The 25,699-nt window shown below is 37.9% G+C and overlaps 2 protein-coding genes across 24 annotated transcripts in view; both read left to right on the forward strand.

The window, feature by feature from the left end:
* Positions 1–25,699, forward strand: part of LOC127986809 (protein NLRC5) — a 229,160-nt gene that overhangs the window by 78,509 nt on the left and 124,952 nt on the right. The gene's annotated exons all lie outside the window — the stretch shown is intronic.
* On the forward strand, positions 3,297–14,391 carry LOC127986837 (uncharacterized). 7 transcript variants are annotated; one of them, XM_052589108.1, is made up of 6 exons: positions 3,297–3,400; positions 4,564–4,887; positions 13,220–13,536; positions 13,635–13,729; positions 13,826–13,928; positions 13,996–14,351. In XM_052589108.1, exons 3-6 carry the CDS (start codon positions 13,485–13,487, stop codon positions 14,163–14,165), a joined length of 420 nt encoding a protein of 139 aa, XP_052445068.1. In that variant the 5' UTR covers positions 3,297–3,400; positions 4,564–4,887; positions 13,220–13,484; the 3' UTR covers positions 14,166–14,351. The 7 variants fall into 7 exon arrangements, 4 of the variants coding, with proteins under 4 accessions (XP_052445068.1, XP_052445066.1, XP_052445065.1 ...); XM_052589106.1 differs by having other exon boundaries at positions 13,635–13,928; positions 13,996–14,343; XR_008160967.1 differs by having other exon boundaries at positions 3,303–3,400; positions 13,826–14,346.

Consider the following 25,699-nt stretch of genomic DNA (forward strand, 5'->3'; position numbering starts at 1 on the left):
TATGTTATTTTAATACCTGAATACAACATTTCTCAAAAGTTGCAGGTAGGTCTGGTTTTGTTTTCACAGTAATCACAATTGATATTTATATTTTACATTTTGACTATTTAAAGCAATGTTTTTTAAAACCTTTTCCAGTAACAAATGTAGCCTATTATTTTGTTTTTATTTTAATTTTAGCATTACGATGAATGTCTGTACTTATTGTGACACTTTTATCGCAAGGAATAATTGTTATTTATTTATTTATTTGAAATACAAATTAATTACAATCACATTTATATATATATATATATATATATATATATATATATATATATATTAATACAGACTCTCTTCTGTGTGAATGGGTGGGTGATTGAATCTATATGGAACCTTCTATTTTAAACCAATAATAGTAGAAATAAAAACATTTACTAAGAGAATAAATGTGGATGTAAATTGTTTATCTTTATTTTAGCACTGCGCTAGCAAGCGCAAGGTTGGGGGTTCGATTCCCCGGGAACACATGATATGTAAAAATTGATAGCCTGAATGCACTGTAAGTTGCTTTGGATAAAAGTGTCTGCTAAATGCATAAATTTAAATTAAATTTAATTTTATTTTAATTTAATTAAAATTTTTATTTTAGATGTCGGTTTGTTGTCTTATTTTTGTACATTTTTCGTGGTAGAGTGGAATTTCAATAAAACTTTCCACATTTACCATCTAGTGACTAATGCAATGCAGAAGATCAAAAACCTCGAATAAACAAGCATTTCATAATTTCGATGAAGTCAAGATTCACTTTGAAGATTCACCAAACTATAGAGATCGCTAACACATGTGACCAACTGGGCGGCAACGTCATCAGAACGCAAAGAATTATGGGTATGTTTGGCCAGTTGACATGGTCTGGCACATAGACAGTAAAAGAAATGGACACAGCGACCCCATTGGAACTCAATTGAGACAATTGAAGCCCATTTTTTAGCACTTCCGTTTCTGACGCTCAGACTCGAATGAAGCTTGACGACGTCAGCAACCTGTCTGACAGATGTAAATCTTCTAGTAGCTGTGCGTGCAAACTGCCATCGTTAATCTTGCAGAAACGGCGAGCTTGAGCGGGGAGTTCTTTGGCGTGAGTGAGCAGGAGTAAGTATTCTGATTAATTATTGTGTATAGTATTTTAAAATGTAACGCCAGTACGCCATATTAAGTTAATAACCTGCGAGCTTCTCCTCCTGTCTGTACGGTAATGCGACAGAGAGTCGAGTGGTTATGACGCAATTGTTAGCCTATTTTTTTTACAAAAACTGTTTATACGGGGCATGTATCTTTAGAAATAAATAATGGACAAACTGAGTCTTAAAACATCTCAGATGTAAAGTTATTCGCTGTCAAAGTGACGCCAAAATGAATGGGAGTCAATGGGAATGCAAATGCAAGTGAAGTTCTGCTACAAGATGGCGGCACACAGCCGACTTCAACTTCCGGTCGACTTCCTTGCCGCCTGGTCTGGCATAGGAGGCTTGTGTTCTGGCATGAAAATAATGAAAAATTTGCGTGAAAAACAGAATATAATCCTACAAAATTCAGCGGGCTAAAAAAACATTGTCGGACCATACCGCCTAAAACTAAATCCTAATGCAAAGATGAGATATGACGAGAAAATAATGAGAATCAAAAGGACTCGATCCTTACGAGCAGAGCGACTGGTCAAGGTAACACCCTCCAGCCCAAAAGAAGGGCATGTGAAAAGATTGTGTTGTGGTGCTTTTACAGACAGCCTGAAGAGTTTGATGACATGTTAGCTTGCGATAATCAGAACTGTCTTATACAGAGGTTCCATTTAGACTGCGTGGGACTCAGCAGCACCAGCCAGAGAAGAGTCATGTGTCTGTGACTTATCACCCACAACCTATACCTCATATTTTCAGTTTCTCATCATTTCTATGGACTCTTTATAAAGGTAAATGTATTAATCTAAATGTATTTACATGTTAATTTATTCATCTAAATGTATTTACATGTTAAATATGTAAAGAAACTGAAATTAAGTTGGTTGTTACTACTATTTAAGTTATGTAATTGTCTTTGCAACCAAAGAACACGGATTCTGCACAATTCTTCCTTAATAAAGATAAAGGAGGCAGAATTACATTCAATCTTTGTGTATTTTATTTACAGACACAGCTAAAAAAACGTTACATGTGAGAAGAGACATTACAAAATCCTTTGGAAAAAAAAGAAAATTTACATATTAGATGCGAGCAAGGTGTATAATTCTAACATGACGCCTTCACAACAACACTTGGACACACATATTGGTCAAAGCACAGCACACAACCACAATTTTATCCAGCAAAGTCTTCAGCTCAGTCTCATGAGTGGTTTGGACAGTGTCCGGGGATGAGGTGGATTCACAGGACCTTACATTTCAGGTGCGGGTGTAGTGTCTGACAGTTACAATACAAAGCAATTGTGTCATATCACAACCTCTGTGTGATATTCCTAAAGGAATCCAGATTAGCTATGCACAGGGGGCGACATACACTACCTAAAGTTTGGGGTCAGTAAGATTTTTTAAATGTTTTTAAAAGAAGCATCTTCTGCTCACCAAGGCTGCATTTATTTGATTAAAAAATTATAATAAAAACAGTACTATTATGACATATTATGACAATTTAAAACAACGTTTCTTTTTTAATATATTTTAAACTAATTTATTGCTGTAATCAAAGCAGGATCACACTCCAACATTTCATAGGTAGGTTTGCCTGCAAACACAGTCACCAAATAAATTGCAATGTAAGTTAACGTTAGCCTAGATGTACAACATTTAAAACTGATTTTAAATTAACAGTTAACATTTACAGAGAGTAATTGTAATTTACCTTTGTGAAAATGCTTTTGAACACACCATCATGTGTGGTGGAGTGATATCTTGGCCTCCTTACCGCTGCTATCCATGCCATTCGTCGCCTTTTTGTCACCTCTGAAACATGGCTTGCACTACTATTTTTCCTCGCTGGAAAACGATAAAATGATATTCAGTTCTTAAGCTTTATGCCACCTCTATCGTGAGAACGACTATTGCAGTTTATAACACAGCAGGTAGACGGCATCTTGAACATTAGTTCTTCCCTCAATGCAAAGAAGCCTGGCGTTTAATGTTTGTGCCGCGGATTCCCAAAATGCTTTGCGTTCACCACTGGGAAAACGTCATGATGACGACTCATTAGCGATCTCTATAATGACGCCACACACCCGCTTTCTGGAGAAACCACGTGACTTGGGAGGTTTGATAAGTCCATCATCAGTTCACTTAATCAGTGTTGTTGTAGTTCAGACGCGATTAGAAGCAGCTTGAGTATGAGGAGCAATACCTTGCTTTTGGGGGTTCTATTACTCGTGAACGGTGAGTAACACTTGTTAATTTAACATTTTCGTGTTCAATATAAATCGGAAACAGATTGTTATCTTCTTTTTTTTATATAGCTACAGTTGTTTTTTTTTTTTTGTTTTTTTTTTTTTTTTTAATAAAAACTCAAACGTCTCACTTTATCATAAATGTACGTTCTGACAAATCAAACACCAAAACAACACTGGTGTTTTTGGAGTAAGTTGTTGGTGCGCGTGTGAGTTTAGTAGTGAACACTAGAGGGCGCTGACGGTCTATTGTACATAAAACTGTCTGCAACACGAACGCAAGAACACTTTAAACGAAAAAGAACAGCCAAACAGAAATAAGTCACTCTCTCAATCAATTAGTCCGTTTTTTGGACTTGAGCCCGGTTGAGTTACTGTCTTTCTCATTCAGGGTGCGGACTACTAATAAAAGTATGCACATTTTCCATAAACAAGCTTACAGTATAATCATTGCTATTGTTGCAACCTGTACTTACAATATTAGGCCAGCTCTGGGTGGGCTTTACTGTGTTCTTGCAAGTTTACTTGTTAAGAAAACGTTATGCTATCACAAACGCCCAATCTTTATTCCAAAATGTAAAATATTTAATATTTTACATTAAACCGGCAAATAAAATGTATGCATCATTGTGCGAGTGCCAGTTTTTCAGTTTCTGTGTGTCCAGGTGAAAAATCCATGCTTGTTAGCTTAGATGTGCTGTCATTTAATAATAGTTAAATAAATCATAAATAATTATAGATATGAGAAACATGAATTCAGAATTGAGCTGGTTGTGAAATTTCCTTTTATTTATTTTCCTTTTTATTTAACTGAGACACAAAATGTAATTTATCATTGCACAAGAGCATGTAGCATTCTGCAAGAATATAGTTAGTTCAGGGACTGACCTTAAATGAGCTCATAATATCACATCTGAACTATACATCATTGTGAATGAAAAGGGTCAATAACTGCTCAAGCTCGTGAAACTATATTGTCTCATATATAGTGTAACGTTGTCATTTCCAAGTACAAGTACAGGAGTAGAGCTGTTAACAAACAATATATTGCCTGAGAGCTTGCTGTCATTAATATACTGTATTTAGAGCACAAATATTACAATACAATTGTGTATGTTTGTATATATTTGTTTGTTTCTGTTTGTTCTTCAGGTGTATTTGATGTTGAAGCAGATGAAGTGTTGTCCGTATCAGTGATGGAGGGGGATTCAGTCACTCTACACACTGATGTTACTGAAGTACCGAAGGATAGTAACATAATATGGAAGTTTGGTGATAAAATCATTGCTAAAATGATTGAAGCAGATGCAACTACCTTAACATATAATGATATGATATTCAAAGACAGACTGAATCTGGACAGACAGACTGGATCTCTGACCATCACAAACATCAGACCTGAACACATTGGACGTTATAGTGTAGACATCAAGAGCACAGATGCAAAACTGAAGACATTTCAAGTTACTGTTCATGGTGAGTAACTCATGTCAGTCACCTGTTGACAGTTAGATCGATTGATTATTTTTATTCATTTATTTAGCAACTGGTTAAAATGAGTGTACTGTGCTGATGTTAATTCAGAGCAAAATGTAGGCTAAGGTCTGAAAAATTGGTTTTCTTGTATTTATTTTTTTTTTGGATGAGGCTGCTATGCTCAGGGGCAAAGGAAGATGTTTAAGGTTGGGGGTGTTGTACGTGCACACGTCCGGGGGGTGGGGGGGTTCGCACAATACAGCCTATTTACACTAAGTGAAAATACACTAAATTAAAAAATTTTTGTGATATGCCATTTACACAGCAAATAGCTCAATTCCATTTATACACATGGACGTATACGTTTGAGCTTGAGGAGGGGTGGGCAAACCAAGCGATTTGGTCAGTCAATCTTTTAAATACATTTTAGCATTTCTGTAGTAAACGTACGAAGTCACAATACATGTACCATTAAAAGTGGGCTTACTAAAGAGCAGCAGCATGCGCGTAACATTGCAAGCGTCGCAAACTACTTGTAAAGGCTGTCTATTTCTGCTGCATGTTTGCCAACAGAATCGCAAAGTAGATTTTAAGCAAATCAACGAGTGACCCAGACAGCAATCAGTTTCGGCCCAGATCTGGCCCACATTTGGCCCGCATGGATTTCACGTGGGCCAGATGTGGGCAGGTTCTGGGCCGAAACTAATTGCTGTCTGGGGAATTACCCACTGCTTTAAAACAGATATCTTTTGGACATTATTCAAGTTAAACGCACATGCACACAAACACATTTAGTAACATTACTGAACTTACTGTTTATATTATATTATATAAATATCCATTCATGTCATGCAACAGCCTGCAAATCCGCCAAAAGTGCAGATTCATCACGCACTAACTTCTTAGCAAATAAGCCTATTAGTAACCCACATAGCAAGCAGACTTGGCCTAAATGTGGCCTCAAGGTGGCACTGCTGGCCTCCTGTCGGCAATGGCATGTACCCTTTCAGCCAGAGCTGGGCCATGTGTGGCAATGACAGCACGATGGGGATCCGGCAAACAACATGAGGGCGATTGTTGATTGGGGGGGGGGGGGGGGGCCAAATCAGAAGATCTGTCAGCATATTATGTGACCCATAATACACAAGATAATATTGCATGATAATGTTTAAATGATCACATACATTTTAATGTATTCTTTGAAATGGCAAATCAAAACAGAATGAAACATTATAATTTAAAAATTAAGCAAATCAGTCAAGTGCATTAAACTGCACTTAATTAATTTTATTAAGTTTTATATTATTAATATCGGTACAAATAATCTTAGAATCCTTACATGAAAAGAAAGAGAATGAGAGAGAGTATTTAACCATAATCATGTAATATTTATTTCGTTTATAGGACACACACTGACCTATAGTAGAGAGTGGGGGGCACATAATTTTTATCAGTATGCTGTCATGCACAAGCATTAAATAAAATGATCATGAAAGTAATTTATTTTTATTTAAATCAATTTAATGTAATACAATAGGTAAATTAAATTTATCCATGTGATGCTTTGTGTGAGGAAAAAAAATCCAAATTCAAACCGCATTCATTGGCGATATGTATCTCCTTCCTCTGTAACTATTTAAAAATCTCGTCGGTTTCGTCAGAGATTGCAACATGCTGTGTTTACGATGATGCTTGTTTTGAATAAGAAACGCGCACCTTGAGGGGGTGGATCAGGATTGTATTTTCAGTTTTAACAAGATAAATTATGCCCTGCTCCTCGAACTACTATTATATTCTGCCAGAGTGGACTGCAACTGCAATGCATCGTCATTTGTCACATCTGTTATAAATTATTATGATTAAGTTACATGTGTCTGTTACGTTTCTCTTATAGACTGTATACTTTATACACTCACTCTTTATTGGTTGATTTGTTCTTTATAAAAATAAATAGAAAAACCAATGCAATATGTCTTTTTATTGCACAGTTACATGATGTTTGGGTTTTAAGTCTGATTTTCTATTCAGTTTGATGTACTTTATTGCCATAGATTGTGTGTACATTAAAGCATGTCACAAAATCAATAATTGCGATCATAGAAATATACAAAGTAATAATATGCAATATTAAAATTCTCAGACAGCAAAATAGTGTTGGCCCAGTTATGGCCCACCTCTGGCCCACTTAAGGCTGAGAATTGGCACCGATAATAAAACCAGTTTTGGCCCAGATCAGGGCCAGCTAAGGCTGATTAACTGGCTTTGATTCGGGACGGTTATGGCCAATGTGTGGCCCAAGTCTTTAATCCATTTCTGGGCGACTTTCATGCCGTCATTCTTTGTGGTACTTGGGCCGAGGGAAAAGTCATTGTGTGGCCTGGATCTGATTGGGAAGTTTGATTTATTAATCAATTTACTTACAATAAATAACAGCAAAATATATTAAAATAACAACATTATGTGCATATTTAATTCTGAGTTGAAAACATTATTAATTAACAAATATTTCATAAAATCTTTCGATTATGGGTGTGTGTGTGTGTGTGGGGGGGGGGGGGGGGGGTCAATGATTAAATATAGCAGGATATTTTGCTAACTACTTATTGCAAGTAGTTGCAATTAAATGCACCTCTGCACTATAATACATTATAAACCAGTATGATTTAAGTGTAAATTAGGTCTAAATTTCCATTCAAATTATTAAATGGATGCCAACTTACTGATAAAAAATACCTCACTACCACCTACCATTTTTGTTGATTTTCTTCAATTTTATTAAAAATATTTCTGATGTGATTTGAAATTTGAAAAGGGAGGAAAAAAAGTTTCACTGAAAGACACATTTGAACCCGGGTCGATCGAGTCAAAGAACAGATTGACACACACTTTACCATCTACACAACTAGATACAGTTAGTAGCCTCTTTTATCATTTTGACTACACAATCACAATCCACCAGCATTAACAGCTGCTTGTACATTGTTTTATTTAAAATAGATGCCGATTTTTATTTTATTTTTTCGCAATATAACCGTTGCCTACAGGAAAAAAAAAATCAGCAGCACCCTCAGCACCCTGGGTGCCTAATATTTCCATGTTCCTGATGTATCTGGATGGTAAAATATTATGTATTATATAGTGTTTGTACTTTCATAGACATAAAACATCATCCTTCACATCGGCACAGTCACGCTGAACGCAACATTTTGTACAAGGGAGCAGTAGCTTTTTATTAGTTTCTTTAACTGTATTTTATTTTGTTAATGAACAGGCTTCAACATAGCACAATTATGTTGTGTGTGCGTGATGGTCATACCAAAGCTGGTTGGATACACAGAAGCAAGAGATTATTCAAAGCTGTCAAGCTTTTGAAAAATAAAGAAAACTACTCTCTGCTGTTTCGTTTTCCTTTCCGAAAACTTTGGAACGTGTCACAATGAACCGTAATTTAGCACATTTTTTATTTCGCTTTGTTAATCTGTCAATATGATTTAATTGAAATATATTTAGTGTATATGCCTATATTCCTTTTTATGTAATCCTATAGTTTTCTGTTTTCTTTATTCATAGAAGCGCTGCAGACCTGTTGAATTCATCTCACAATAAACTCTAAGGGCGGTACATTGCCATTGCGGCTTGACTATGATGAGTTCTTTTTTTCGCAATAGTTACAGTTGCCCACTGAAAAAAATATAAAAAAAACAGCAGCACCCTCAGCACCCCCACTTCCTGCTCCTATGGACCTTACTGAAATTAAAGCGTAATAAAGATTAAGTAAAATTATTTACAATATTTCTAATGCAATATTGTAACAATAAGGAATTATCATAAACATAAAAAGTTATATACATTAGCATATATACCTATACCTGCTAGATAGACTATGGATAGAAGGTACGTCAGAGCAACAGGTAGAGCTAGTGGAACTTTTGAGGAGATATGCTGATGTGTTTGCAGTCTGTGAAGAGGATCTTGGGTACACAGACAAGGTGAAGCATGAGATTTCTTTAGTAGATGATACTCCAGTTGCCCAAACATACCAATGCACAGGCACGTGCACACATAGACATAAAAGGGGGCTTGAGCACCTGCCCTTTTTATTCCTGGAGAGAAAGTGTCCTTTTTTCTGGGGTGCTTTTTTTTTTTTTTTTTTTTTTTTTTTTTTGAAAAAATAATACATATTCCTGTTTGCGCACAGCTTCCCTGTCAAACAAATATATTTATTAAAGAATAGTATATCTAAAAATATTCCTTTTTTCGCACAGCTTTCCTGTCAAACAAATATATTTATTGAAGAATAGTATATCTAAATATCAGGTCAGGAGTTCTGAAGCGCTCATTGACCCCCCTCCCTTCCCCCCTTGCGCGCAGCGGCGCACATCGACGCACATCGGCACACGTCAGATACACAGACACACACCTGCAGGCAGCAGCAGCCCCTCCCAGCAGTGTTTTTCTTGGCTTGTGCTGAGGTGAGTGGAGCTGGTGATGAACAAAAGATTAAAATACCAGCGCCTCGAATAATGCTCGAATTTACTGCTGATTAGCCAAACGCAAATATAACTTAGTTAACCTGTGTTTTGCTAGCATGCATGCCTCATGAGCTACTAGTCTAGAGCTGTTTAAGGGATAATCGCTATACTTGTCCTCCGGCTTATTACCTGGCTACCTACCAAATAAATAAATAATTTGACACAACATATTAAAAGGGAGTTTATTGATTTAAACCCGATTGTATTGCTTCCGCTACAGAAAATAGTACGCTCCGTCTCTACAGTTAGAATCCTGTGAGTCCATAGCAACGCTCTGTTTTTCTTGGCAACGGTCTGTTATACTTCGCACAGCGGTCTGTTATCAAGAAATAACAGACCGCATTCTACATTGGAGATCAACCAAGCCATGTAATAAAATAAGTCAATAAAATAAAAACGTCCCCAGTTAGTTAATGACTTACATCAAGAGTCTTTCCCCCTGAAATTTAGAAATCTAAATTGGTGAATCTAGAAGAAATCTACAGATGCAAACAGATGGAGGATAGGCTACACTCTAAAAAATATAGGTAATCTGAGTAACTGCATCTGTACATTAATAAATAAAACTGAGTAGAAATAAGTTAACATTAAACATTAAAAATAACAATATTTATAAATTAACTTTTTATTTATGAACTTTTTTTTTATTTCCTCTAAACCTTTACAAAATAGTATTCCATACAACCACAAATGCATACATGACATTGGCTTTTATTTAATTGTATTTAATTTTTACTCAATTATTTTGGTAATTTTAATTCAAACAATCAAGTAAGATTTTCAGAGATTTTATTAAGTTAATTAAGTTAAATATTTACTAAGCCACAGAATATTTTTTGAGTGTAGTAGGTTTAAAACAAACTCCATCTAAATGTGGATTTTGAAGGTTTTATTTGATGATGGTGATGAGACAGTCCTCCCTCAAATGTGAAACTAAGTCCTTGTCAGTCATTGTGTATGTGTACATGCATATAAATAATAATATTAATGTATTTGATTAAAACATTAAGGCAATTCAGTATTCTGATGCTTAGTTGTGTGAAGCTAAAAGTTATTTTGCTTGTGAAACAAAAAGTATTTAAACAATTAATTTTAATCATGCTTGCAGTACAGGGCCAGGCAGGCAGCATAATGCAAAGTTAACAAAATAGCAGCAACAACCCTCTTCAGTTTAGAGTGAATATTTGTGTTAATTTTAAAAGTGTTATGTGTTCTGATAACACCAAAATAATTAAAATGATGTAGTGCCTTGTGCAAAAAAATAAACAAATTATTAGTAAAACACACCCCTCTGCTTGATGCAGTTATTTTGCTTATTCTAAATATATACTTGAAACTAGTAGCATAGAAAATGTTTTCAAAACATGCACATTGTGGGATGGTTTCCTTTGCTGCTCTATAAACCTAGTGAATACTAAGGAGACCATGGTTTCTGTGTGAACTGATTATTTTGTAGACATCTTTTGAAAATTTGAGTTTGAGGAAGATAAAATTAATTAACTTTTTAAATTTTGTATTTTAAAAGGAAGTCAGTGTTGCGTTAATATATATACTTTTTTGTTAAAAAAAAAAAAAAAAAACGTAATTATGAGAAGTGCCCTTTATTTCACTTGAGCCCCTGCCCCTCAAAATGTCTGTGCACGTCCCTGCCAGTGAGTGATGCGTGTGTTTCGTCTGCAAGCGTGAGATGATATGCTACTGCTGCCTGCTGGTGTGGTGCAGTAAAATGACATAAGGGGAGACATTCATTAATTTATCATCTCAATTTTATGCTGGTTTTATTGTTACACACGTGGACTCGACTGTACTCGGAATATTTTCCGAGTCCAAAATGTTCAAGCCCGTGTCAAGTCCGAGTACAAATTCACCCGAGTGCGTGACAAGTCCGAGTTCATTCAAAATTGGACTTGAGTCCGGACTCGAGTCCGAGTCCAAGTTCGAGTACCCCAACTCTAGGAAATATATAACTAATATTTGGATAAAACACCAAAAGGGTCAAAAATATTAAGTTGTATTAGCCCAATATTGACTTGGTGAGAAGTGCATCGATGTGATTGAGTTGTGATTTATGACGATTGATGACAACTGATCATGATCCATGTGAAGTGTTTCTCCTCATGTCAAAAACATGGTTTATTGACTAATCATAAAGCAGGTTCATAAGTTTGTTTTATTTACTTACCTGTTCTGTAATGAGTAATATGTGTCTAATTGTTTGTGTAACCGTTAAGTGTGATATTTATTGTTAAATACAGAGGGGAGAAAAAGTGCTTTATAGGCCCTCTGTGAGATCTAAATAGTGAGTTAATTATTTTTATGATGTGGAAGTTTTCTGTACATTTCATGCAAGTATTGTGAAATATGTAACTTTGACATGCATGTTGAATTGTGTATGGTTTGTATTTTCAGAGATTTTAAAGTCTACTACCGTTGTTTTTTTTGTTATCCTAAAAAAGCCACATTTATGTTTTTTTTTTACTTTGATTTTGTGCTTTTGCAAAATTCGTAGATTTAAAAGTGGAAGCTAATTCCAGTTTTTTTTTTTTTTTTTTTTTTTTGTCTTTTACATTTATTTTTGTCCTGCTCTGGTTTCTAAAACATTTTCAACCCCAAAAAGCCAAAGCTATTGTCAGGGTTGGGGAGTAACGGAATACATGTAACGGCGTTACGTAATCAGGATACAAAAATCCAGTACCTGTAATCCGTTACAGTTACATCAAAAAACGTAGTAATCAGATTATAGTTACATTTTGAAAAAAGGGGGAATACTTTCAGGATTACAATGGTTTAATTTAAAACTAAATAAATCAGTATTTTTGCATAATAACACTATATTAAGCGCGGCTTGATTAATGATTCACGCGAGTCACGTGTGCCACCCAGGCATGCGCAAATAACAGCTGTCTACAATCTCCTCAAACGGAGATTGAACCACTGCTGCAAAAACGCGTTCATTTCATGGAAATTCCGCTGCTATTTTGTTTAAAAAGAAGAAATTGCAAACAACGTTGAACAGTGCAAACTGTGCCTTCGCGCAAAAAAAAAAAAAAAACACTTTCTTCATCGAATGATTCGACATCCAACCTAAAGCAGCATTTGCACTTTTAAAAATTAGTTTTATATTTGCAAAGATAAAAAAATATATATTTGTATTCTCTCTTTTGAAGAAACATTTTCCATTGTCTAAAAATTGTTCTTATTATATTTTCATTGAAAAAAAAATGAATTTGTATTCTCTATTTTCCTGTTGAAGAAACATTTTCCATTGTCAAAAAAATTGTGTTTTTATTATATTTGCTTGGAAAAAAATGAATTTGTATTCTTTATTTTCCTGTTAAAGAAACATTTCCTTAAAATTATTTCTTATTATATTTTCTTCAAAATAAAACAAAAAAATCTGTAATACCAATACCATGCACTAGATGTCTGTATAGTCCTTTACATATATATTAATTCAGGGCTGTGAAATTCTTAATTAATAAATGTTGTTGTTTTTAAAAAAAATAATATTTGACCTTGAAGTAATCCAGAAGTAATCCAAAAGTAGAAAAAAGTTACATTACTTTCTTATTGTGGTACTTGGATTACTTTACTGAAAACTTTTTTATGAAGTAATTAGTAACTTTAACGGAATACATTTTTAAAGTAACCCTCCCAGGCCTGGCTATTGTTAATGCTGTGTCCCTATGGTGTATATATGTAACCGTAATTTAGCCATGAAATATGGTTGTTCATTGGTTCATGACATGGCAACAAACTGAACGTTAGAAGTGTTATAAAACTTTTTCAATGTTCTCCAGGTGTGTTTATTGCGGAGACAAATGTATCAGTGATGGAGGGAGATTCTGTCACTCTAAAGACTGATGATAAACAGAGATATGACAAGATAGAGTGGAGGTTTGGAGAGGAGCGAATCGCCGGAATAAAGGAAGTGAATGGTACATATTATGATGAGGTTTGGAGATTCAGAGGCCGACTGCAGCTGAATCACACCGGCTCTCTTACCATTAGAAATACCACAACTGAACACACTGGACAGTTTATCACACAGTTTATCGTCTGAGAATGAACATTGGAAGTGCAGAGATAACCAGGAGCTACAGAGTTACTGTGTATGGTGAGTAGATTATTACGTAACCTATTACAGAATAGGCTACATCATTATCAAAATGATTATTCAGGATGCACATTTTTAAAGCATGTTGTGTTTTCCAGCTCCTCTGCCCATTCCAGTAATCTTCATTTACACTTTACAATCTTCTTCATCATCTGAAAGATCATCGAGGATCTTCCTGTGTTCAGTGGTGAATGTGAGTAATGTGACTCTCTCCTGGTACAAAGGAAACAGTTTATTGTCCAGCATCAGTGAGTCTGATCTCAATATCAGTCTCTCTCTACCTCTGGAGGTGGAATATCACGATAAAAACATCTACAGTTGTGTAGTGAACAATCCCATCAGAAACCAAACCAGACATCTCTCCAACACTGAACTCTACTGGTTAGGTTCAGGTATGTGATTTGAAAATATTTTCAGCATAGCTGTCTTTACTGACCTGGATTTCTTTTCTTTCGTCAGACTCTGTCCACTGTTGTGGCACTGCTGAAGCTGTGATCCGATTGGTCGTCACAGCTCTGATGAGCGTGGCTGCTGTGGCTGCCATTGTTGTTCTGGTTTATGACATCAAATCCAGAACAGAAGAGAAAAGAACAAACATCAACTTAGGCCACCGATCAGACAAAATTTGATTATAAGACATAATCTAATGTCCATAAGGCTAAGAACATGAAATATTGCATATATGCTTCCTGTATACATTTTCTGTTTTTGGCATAATAGAACCAAGCTGTAAGGATGTAAAGATAGCCCTGCATTTGGTTGCAGAAAGTGAAGCATGTAATCAGAGATTAAAAAAATGAAACATACAGCATCATGAACTACATCCTTTCTCCATGTGTTCATATGTTTGTCTGCAGTATATATATATATATATATATATATATATATATATATATATATATTTGGGGTGTAAAGGTTCACAAAATTCACGGTTCGGTTCGATACGATTCACTGGTGTCACGGTTCGGTTCGGTACGGTTCGGTACGTTTTAGATACAGCAAAAAGAAAATTGGCAGATAAATTTCCTTGATTTTTTATTTTTTTATTTATTTTTCCTTCAGATACAACGCGATTTGCGCTGCACTATGCCAAGATCAAAGAAGGTGGAGTTTTCAAAACTGCCCGTGCATACGTTCTATTTATAACAGTTCTTCTATCTAATAACGTGCAGGCCTGTTCATTGTATCGTATTGCTCAGGAAATTCCGACACAGTACAGTATACTAGTCCATTTTGATTTCCGTGCTTGTTTGGATGCCCCGATCGATTGGTAAAGTGCACCCAAACACCAGACCTGTTGGTTATTGGAGGATGTTCTATTTCTGGTCTGTTAAACGCATTGGCCATTTTGCAACGAGCCTTCAGCGCGTGCTGAGTGAGCGAGCGCCTGACTGAGTAGCCTAACATAAACATAAGTTGGTGGGTTTTTTTCTTCTTCGGGGGTGTCAGGGGCATGGCCTGTTACATCTTTTGGGTTATTGGGCTACCTTGTTGAACGCATATCATTATATTTCACAATTTTTTTTTTCCAAATATAATTAATTAGTCCAACTAACCGTTCGGCTCATAATGCGTACCGCGTACCAAACCGAAAGCCTCGTACCGAACGGTTCAATACGAATTACACCCCTAATATATATATATGTGTGTGTGTGTGTATGTGTATATATATATATGTATATAAAGACAGAGAGAGAGAGAGAGATTATTTTTACGCATTACATTATCATTGTTTATCAGATGATTCACAACCTTTTGAGATGTCGGATTGTTGACAGTTTCATTATAAAACTTCAATTTAGGCTAGAGAATTGGTCCATAAGGCCACTGCTGGTTTATTAGGTCAAGATTTACAGGGTTTAGTTTTAGGGATTGCGTATTTAATTTAGATAATCTTGTTTATAGTAGAAATGGAGCAAAATCTCAGTGACTTTGTAAATAGATAATATTAAGATTTCCTACTTTGTTAAAAGTGTTACTGGATTCACCTTATAACAAAAATACAACAATTCCAGAGGTCAATTAGGATATTAATGTATTTTATTACATTTGAGTACATGCATATTCAAATAGACAGTCTGGAACAGTATAATTTTACCACTTTAGTCAGCATTAGTCCACCATAGGGCAGACTTTTTAAAAAATGTTTTAAATACTACACACTTTAAAGGTCCTTTTTCATTCAGTTGCAGTAACTCTGAATTGAGCTCACAATCACATTTAACACTCAAGTTTTACTGATATTCTTAAACTTGTGTTAATTTTACAACTAATAATATAAATTATAATTTAAAAAGTTACTTAATAAACAATATGCATAAACAACATCCAGTGGACTTCCAATGTAAAAAAATAAATAAAATAAAGTACACTGGTTATTACAGTAAATTACAAAAATGATTTATGCAGAAGAAAATAATTAAAGAATTCACATTGAATGGATTTTACATTGGACCAGTCAATGTGTGTGTTTTTTTAGCAATGGTCATTAAAACTCTAATTTAAAATAGTTGAATCACTGCAATGAAAACTGTTCCAGTAAAATAGAAGCCATTTTGCACAGTTTTCAACACAGTTAATGGTCCTCCATATTTTGCAAATTAGTTTGTGTTTCATCTGCATTGCCTTCTGTAAGAAAATAGAATGAATCTGATTTAAAATCTACAAAACAAAGACAGAAACTGTGCAAAATAAGGGCAAACAACACAACAGCCATCTGTCTTATAAGTTCAGTTTCCATTTGGCTGATAAACTATGAAGCCTTTTATTAATTAGCTGTTTTTATGTCAATCTTCAGTATTAGTAATGCTCATACTGTTAGTTTTAGTGATCAATGTATTAGAGATGTGTTTCTGCTTCTTACCAGAGTGGGCGTTAGTAATGCTGCAATTTATTTACAAATTCAGACATAAAATCAATAACTAGACACTTACAAATAAACACTTAAAGGGACACTCCACCCAAAAATCTTTCCATATAGGGATGGGTACCGAAACCCGGTATTAAACTGGACCCGGAGCTAAATTATGAAAGACCGTAGTATCAGTAAGATCTGACAGTACCGGTTCTGCTTTCGGTACTGGAGGGAAAAAAAAAATACACTATGTATTTTTGCTTAATAATGTTGTCGTGCACATTTAATCTCGCCAAACATTTCTAATGTGCGATCATATTAAGACGTTTGTCCGTGAGATCTGCGTGAACTCTTATGCGCGCGGCGGAGGCTGTCTGTCAGTCACACACACACACCACAACGAGTGCACGCACATGCATTAACTGTACGTAAACTCTTCGTTTAATAATAAAGAGTGATGATGGCGAAGAGATTTGCTTAATGTTATCGTGCACATTTTATCTTACCAAACATTTCTAATTTGCGATATTATTAAGACGTTTGTCTGTGAGATCTAAAAGAACTCGCATGCGCGACGCGGAGGCTGCCTGTCACACACACACACACACACACACACACACACAACAAGAACGAGCGCTGTACACGCATAACAGTACGAAAACTGGCGGAGAGAGCAAAACGTCTCCGGTTACTATCGTAACCTCGGTTCCCTGAGAGGCGGGTAATGTCTCGTTCCCGCCTCTCAGGGAACCGAGGTTATGATAGTAACCGGAAATGTTCCCTCTCGAGGCGGTAACTCAACATTATGTCAGCTAAGACGTATATGGGAACTGTATAAAATCCCGCCGTGAGAGCAGTGAAGATAAGCCCTGAACGGAGTCAATCACCCCCACATATAAGCAGTACAGTTCTAGCCAATGGCCGTGTCGCTAAGAGTGCTTGCATCTGATAGGCGGAACTAGGCCAATGATACATCTGCTCTGACCCTAACAAAATTTGCATATTACTTCAAGCAACATATCGAAATCTGCACTAACCAGGGCAGACACAAAGCAATAAGCACACAATCATGAGAGTTAAACAGAGTCGACGGCGTTTGGGGTGACTACTGCATAAACCATATAATCCATAACACAGAGTTAGCAGCCATGGTAACTACTGTATAGCTGGTTATAACAGAATGAATAAAACTTAACTCACCGAAAGTACATGTGACGCTGCAGAGGGTACATCCAGCTTGTAAAACCTGGCGATTGTGTTCTGGGAAGACCAGCCAGCAGCAAAACATAAATACTGGACAGACATACCTCTAGACCATGCCCATCAGGAAGCATTTATATTGTCCTTGCAGAATGAGCGCTGATGTTCAGGGGCTAATCCTTCCCCTGGCATTCGGTAGCGTCCACGATCCAGTGAGAAAGTCTCTGTTTAGAAACAGCACGTCCCTTATTACATCCACCAAGCACACGAACAGCTGGTCCGACTGACGAAAGGCGGCCGAGCGATTCATATACATCCGTAAAACCCTAGCAGGGTCCCGGCGCTCTGAGCATCAGCGTCACGCGAGGCTGACGGCTCAACAGATAAGGTGGGCAGGGAAACAAAACAGTGTATTGAGTGACTTCGGAACGAAACCCGGTCTTGGCCGGAGAGTGACATTACAGTCGCCAGGCCCAAAGCCAATGCAATATCGTTCACCAAAAACTCATGAAATTCTCCAAGACACTTCGCCGAGGCGAGAGCAAAAAGCAAGGCAGTCTTCAGGGAAGCTCCTTAACTGCAATCGAAGCTAATGGCTCGAACGGTAGTAAGAGATAGAGCCCTCAAAACTAGAGCGAAATCCCACGGCGGCACGGAGGGTGGCCATGAAGTACACAATCTCCTTGCTCCCCTGAGAAAACTGATTACCAGAGCGTGCTTACCGATCGTTTGCCCGTCAACCGGGGAACGAAAGCGGCAATAGCGGTCACATACACCTTCAGCGTGGATGGTTTCAAACTCCCGCTATCCATACTGTGCTGTAGAAAGCGCAAAACATCCGACACGGAACAGGTCCCCGGGTCAATATAAATGTTCTCGCACCATTTTGTGAAAACTCCCCACTTCTGCACGTAGCAGCGAATGTTTGATGATGCTCGCGTCTCTGTAAGTGTGTTTAGCACTCGTGAGTGTAGAGCGTCCCGCTCATTAGGCTCCCCACAACGGCCACACATGAAGGTTCCACAGCTCGGGGCTGGGGTGCTATATTGTGCCATTCGCCTGAGACATCAGGTCCTGCCTGAGGGGGATACGCCATAATGTAATGTGTAAGGTAATGTGTAAGCCTGGCTTCCGGCCAACGCGATGTCAGAGCATCTCCTGGCAGGGGGGAGTGACATAGCAAACGTGTTCTCGCTCGTGGGAAACAAATCCACTTCCTCCCTCCCAAATCATTAGATCTGATCTTGGGTGAAGCCTCCATCTCCTTGAGGAATCCCGTTCCTCGAAAGCATGCTCACTCCACGGTTCACAGTATCGGGGATGTGCGACGCTCTTATTGAGATTAAGTGTCGGTCCACCCACAACAGAAAACTCGCTGCCTGTTTGAATAGAGCTCTGACCGAAAGGCCTGCAGGGATATTAGGACACCGCTTCCATTATTCCAAACGGTTTATGTGCCACCTTCTCTGTGACTCCGACCACAGGCCCAGACGCACTGCTCCCCAGCCTAGATTCGCGTTCGCAGAGAAAAGAACTCCTGGGCTGTTCCACAGTCTCAGAGTGCTGATGCAACTGTGAATGACCGTATGTGCTTGTGGACTGAAGACCACGCCCTCGGTGGAACTTGAGTACAGCCAAAACTGTAGCGGCCGCAATGTAGCAGACCCAGATGGCACACCGAAGAAGCCGTCGCCATCAGTCCCAGAAGCCTCTGAAATTTCCTCAGTGCAAACGACCTGCCGGTCTGAAACAGCGCAGAGTCGATGAAATGCTCTAGAGAGAGATGGGCTCGTATCGCCATCGAGTCCAAACATATTCCCAGATATGTTACAGTCTGACTCGTAAAAACACGGTTTTGGGGCAAAGTCAGTGACGGGACCACACCATTGAAGCGGGGAGGTCTGCGTTTGAATTGGAGAGAATATCCGTCGTGAATTATTCCCAGTATCCACGGTGAAAAGTCCGGGATAGCCCTCTTACCGTCCATGAGATGACACCGTGGACACGTTTCCTCTACAGCCACTAATGGCTTATTTTGATCAGGGGCCCGCCCCCGCGAGGCTGGAAGCATTGGCGGGAGGGCGGGGACGTCGCGTCGCGTAATGGTGTGACACTCTTGCGCCATGGAGAGGCCATTATATGGACTGTGGCTCTGCGCTGTTTGAGACAGGGCGAGTGACACAATGTTGGGTGCAAGAATTTGTATACATGCTTCTATAGTACAATGTTTACTCACAAAACATAATTTAAACACATATAGCAATCGTCACCCATAGTGATGTGGGGGACATGATGCATGTGTCTTTGTGGTGTTGGCACTCTCGCTCCTTCGCGAGGCCATTATAATCATAGGTTGTGGCTCTGCACTGTTCTGAGACAGGGCGAGTGACACAGTGATGAGTGTAAGAGGAAGAAAAGCTCTTTCGTTGATTGTATACATGCTTTTATTGTGGAACACCGTGTTTATGTGGTGTTGGCTCTCTCGCGCGGCCATTATAATCATGGGTTGTGGCTCAGCGCTGCTATAAGACAGGGCGAGTGAAACAGTGTTGAGTGTAAGAGAAGAAAAGCTCTTTTGTTGATTGTGTACATGCTTCTATTGTGGAACTCACACAAACAGCATTTAAACACACATAGAAATCGTCGCCCGAAGGAAATGGGGGACATGATGCATTTGAACATGGCGCTTGGGGGAGGGGCCTCCCGCGCACTCACTCTTTCACCGTCAGGGAGACGGCTCGATGGCGCGCTGGCTCTCTCGCGGCGCGGGGTCCTCAACTGACCCTGACGTTTCTCCCATGCTCTTACCACTGCTGGTTTCGGCTGAAACGAGCGTCCGGTTCAGAGCGGGGTGCCACTGCGGGCTATTTTAGCTGGTTTTAGAGCCTGGCGAGGTGCATAAGAATCTCGCAGATGAAGACTGGAGTGAGCGACAGGGCATCACGTGGCTCATACCTTGGCGTGCTTTCTGCGTCTCTGAGAAAAGCTCCATGACATCACCAAAGAGGCCGGAGGGAGCAACTGGAACGTTCAGGAGCGTCCTACGGTCCGCGTCTTTCAGGACAGCTAGGGTAAGCCATAGGTGCCTGTAAAGACGACCATGAGCCCCATGAAACGGCTGAGCAGAGCGCTTAGTAGCAATCAGCGCGAGATCAGTTGCCGCGCACAGATCCCTGATGACGTCAGCGCTACTGTGCCACCGTCTGCCTGAACACCTTGAGTATTGCCCTGGCATGAAGAGCAGAAGCTGCACTCGCTCTTTCTAGACTGTGGTCCGAAACCAAAAGCAGAGGGAGACGGGCACAGGTGTGCGGTAACAGTCTCCTCGACGGGGGGAGGAGCAGAGCAGAGTGGGTGCACGCCGATTGGGGTGCAGCCCACGATTTTACCACGAGCTCTTGCATGCCTAAACGCCGTCTGGTAGCAGCTCGACTGGAGGAGCCACGAGTCCAGTTACCTATCACAGGCTCATCAGGTGCGTTGCAAGCGAGACCCAGCTCCGTGACGGCCTTTCCGAAGACCCTGACGAGCTCCTCCTGGAGGTCTCAGGGCCCTCTTGGTCGGGGCGGTCCCACTGAGAGGCCCAAACCTTTTTCGACATCGAAAGCGACATGGAGTCGTTTTCCTCGCCAGCTCCGAAGAGGACGAAGTTCGCGGGGCGAAAGCTATAGTCCACCAAACTCGTTTTCGGGCGGGGGAGGGCCCACCAGCGGCTCGCTGGCGGCAGTGGGCCTCATTCCCGCTGTTTTCCGAGCCACTCTGGCTCTGAGGGCGCGCACTGGCAGCTCGGCACAGTGGGCGCATGTGAGGTCCGTGTGAGAATCCCAGGCAGGTCACACAGAACTGGTGAAGGTCCGAATCTAGCATTAGCAGCCATCGGATGCGGAGAGGAAAAACAGGGTGAGTAGTCCTCTATTGCAACTTCCACGATGCCTTAGATAAGACTTCTAGCGTGAAGAAAGAGATTCTGACGTGATTCGCGCCCATGCATTTTATACTGCCCGCTGACCCGCCAGTATTTGATTCAATTGGCCAGCTGTCCCCAGCTGGCGTTAGCCAATAAGATTTCAGTGAAAGTGGAGAAGGGAAGAGTTCCCATTTATGTCTTAGCTGACGTAATGTTGAGTTACCGCCTCGAGAGGGAACGTTCCAAAGTGTGGTTATACTTCACTAGAGTTAATGCTGACAACCCTCGTTATCATAAGTGCAAAACAATATTTGCATGTAAGGGCGGAAACACAAGCAATCTGTCAAAGCAAAAGTGCATTATGTGTATCGACTGCCTAAATAGCTCATCTCTGGTTGTTGCCCCATCTACGTCAGGTATGTATGCTAAAATCATGTTGATTCAACGTTTTTCACGTCATTTAAAATAAATGTAAAATCTCCCTGGTTTGCTAACCTTACGTATAAATTCTGTTGATTTCTTTTGGGAAAAATATGAATGAAATCAACATATTTTCTACTTGTTTTTAAAATTCCAAATAAGGAAAAATCTGTATGTAAATGTAAACATTTATTTGGCTAACTTAAATGCTCAGCACCTCAAGTTAGTTTACAAAATAGCCAATTACCACATTTTGCAACCTTTTTATTTTATATATATATATATATATATATATATATATATATATATATATATATATATATATATATATTAGGGCCGGGACTTTAACGCGTTAATTGATATTAATTAATTACAGAAAAAAAATTCCCGCATTTTTAATAACTTATTTTTGCACCGCGGAACGTTTCTCACTGGATGAGTTTCGGCGGACCGATTATTCTGGAGCACCAACTAGCGTTCGCATATCACCGCAGCACATCGAGCCTCAAGTATCACCTCAACGCAAAACATATAGCAGCTAGCGTGGACTTTACACTTTATGTTGAACTATTTATTATTTTGTTGGTGCAACAGTTTATGTTGAACTCTTTATTGTTTTGGCCAAGGTTATTGAGAGTTGGACTTAGTATGTTATGGCCTCTGAAGCAACAGAGAGATGTTTTCTAATAGTCAGTGTTTCCAATGTTCTGAATGTAATTGACAGTATTGTGTTTTACTTAAAAAAAACACTTTACAGAAGGTTCCAGCACCTATAAGCTTCCTGAATTTCTGAAATGTACTATTTCTAAACTGTTTCTAAATATGCTATTGCTACACTTCATGGCAAAAATTGCACTGGTCTGCTAGACTTGGTTGAACAAAAATAAACAATATTTTGTTGCTTAAGCTTATGTATTCAGTCATTATTCAATGGTATACTATAAATCCATGTGAAAAAAAATTACTTCTCACTGTTCTCAGGTCAAATATTTATATGCGATTAAAAAATGCGATTAATTTCGATTAATTAATTACAAAGCCTCTAATTAATTAGATAAAAAATTTTAATCGAGTCCCGGCCCTAATATATATATATATATATATATATATATATATATATATATATATATATATATATATATATATATATATATATATATAATTATTTTTTTTAAGCTGCAGCTACTATGAACCAACCAACTCCTCCTAACACCTCTGGTCCAAGACAAGCCCATTATTAATTTTACATAAAAAAAAATAAAGAAATGTTAATTCTGTTCTCAACACACACACACAAAAAAAAGTACCGATAAGAATACAGTTAAAGTACCGGACCGTTAAGCAGTATCGGTAAGAGTAGTAATACCGTTAAAACCTTAACGATATCCATCCCTATCTCCATATCACTGTATGCTATTTATGCTCTTCTGTATCAGCCACGCCACAAGGATGCTTTAAGGTCATCCTTTAAGGTTTCTCCCTCTCTCAGAGGATACTCATAATGGCAAACTATTCATAAGATATTTTCAGTATACATATGTTTTTATTCAGTCTACGATTAGTGCTGTCTTTATTTTCCTTTCTATTTAATATTTCTGTATTAATGATGTTTCTTTGTATTGGTGCTCAAAAATGCATGTTTGCATGTCAGATGTGGCTCACAGTATTTCACAATTTCAGTATTTCACAAGAGCCTTGGTCTGTTACTCTTTTAACAGCAATCAAATTTCATTAAAAGCAAAAAACTTTGTGAACTATTATTACTTTTGGGGGGAAAGCCTGAAGCTCATGTTTTACTCATGATGTATCATCTGTATGATATATTTGTGGTTTATTATTGTTAAATTATAATTTCTCTTACAAATACATTTTGTCTAGTTATTATTTATTTCATATTAATAAACATTTTTCCTAGAACAAATCCAAATCTTTCGTCTGAAAGGCTTGAAATACTCACCACTGACAGTAACACTGAATCTCTTCTGTATGGTATATGTGGTATTGCTAATCTTTAGCAGGTAAAGTCCAGAGTGTTCACTGTTGGAGTTGTTAATGGTGAGATCTGCATTTTTAGTTTTTAGATGCAGTTTATTTTTGAATCTCTCATCACTGTAGTTGTATGATATAAATTTGCTATTTCCATCAATTTCTGCTATGGTGATACTTTGAGGTCCAAATATCCACATTACTTGATAATCTTTTTGTATTTCAGTGACACCTTACTTGAAGTAAAGACAACATAAACACATGTTTATAACTCACCAGCCAGAGAATACAAACTCAAAGAGAACAAAATAAGCGTTTGCAACATTATCTCCAATATAACTTGAAATAAAACCACTAATATCTGTAAATACTCAGAGGCAAAGAAACTCTTCAGTCTGGGAGGATAATGCTGTGTGTGCCACAGTTCATGAGCGTGACCATAAACGTCAAGATGCTTCACACACGAACCAGTCACATGATACAGTCTGTGAAACCTAACATCTATGAAATCTATGTAATAAGTTGATTATTGAAGTCCTGATGGTCTCTTGTTCTGCTGAAAGGCTTTAATCTTGACTCATTGTAAGAAAGCTTTTTAAGACTTTTAACTCACAAACACTGAATGTAGGGAACGAGACACTGCATCCTCTAGGGGTCGCTATGGGGAACAGTATACCCATGCCGCCATGCTGAGGGGAGGACTAAGCACCAACTCTACCATTTCCACGGGAGTTGCCCCAGGGACGTTTAGACTGCTGTCTGTGACAGTACCCCTTATGGCCAAAGGCCTAAGCTGCATACACAATTTATTTGTTAGGGCCTCGGCCCAGGGTAGAGCTGAAGGCTTTTGGAATCACTGTTTTATGGTTGTTTTTTTGTTAGTTGTTTAGTTTAGTTGTTATTATTTTTTTACTATTTTTTTGTAACATACTGTTTTGTGACACATGGAGTTTATTTTCTACTCAAAATGACCCATTCATAATCAAACACTATTCACTGATGTTTACCGTCATTGTGTGTGGAGTAGAAAGTATTGAGGTCTCTGTATTCATTTGCCTTTTTATTTAATTGAGTGGGCATATTATCATAAAATGATAACAGCCTGTCTACATGCCTAGTTCCATGTTTGCAAGTGAACCACATGCTGTAATAGCATGGTAGTTTACCAGTGTTACCTTTTTAAAGTAAATTGTATAGACTCATAGATTTTATGTAATGCAATGCTTAAGTTTTACTTAAAATATATGAGTGCAAAATTTGCAAAAGAAAGAACATTTTTACATTTTTTTTTTACAGTGATAAGCATTGCATAATGTAAAATTTACAAACAAAGAGTCAACAAAATCAACTGGGAATTTCCAAATAAACTTAACCTAAACACGTCTAATTAAACCTACTTATACTTATGTTTAGGCTTTTACTTGGCAAATGTTTGTAAATGTACTAACCTTTTCTAAGTGAAAAATCTTTCCAAGCTTTTTTCAAGTAAATCCTACTCCACATTTTTTACAGTGTAGGCGGATGTGGTACCATCTTGATCGAATTCACACAGTATACCCACCCTTTAACTGCCTGAAACAAACACTTTTTTTTTATGCAATTTTATATAAAACTTAAATGATTGAAAAAAATGACAATTCTAAAGTTACATTTTACAAACCTGTTGAACATTACATTTTATGAAAAATAAATTAAAAGGGGCCTTTTTGTATAGAGTACGGTGAATATATAACAGTAGGTTGTTAAAGATTTCATGACACTGAAAATATTTATGCACTCTTTATGGATAAATGTAT

Source organism: Carassius gibelio, chromosome B22, assembly GCF_023724105.1.
Source record: "Carassius gibelio isolate Cgi1373 ecotype wild population from Czech Republic chromosome B22, carGib1.2-hapl.c, whole genome shotgun sequence".
Lineage (NCBI taxonomy): Eukaryota > Metazoa > Chordata > Actinopteri > Cypriniformes > Cyprinidae > Carassius > Carassius gibelio.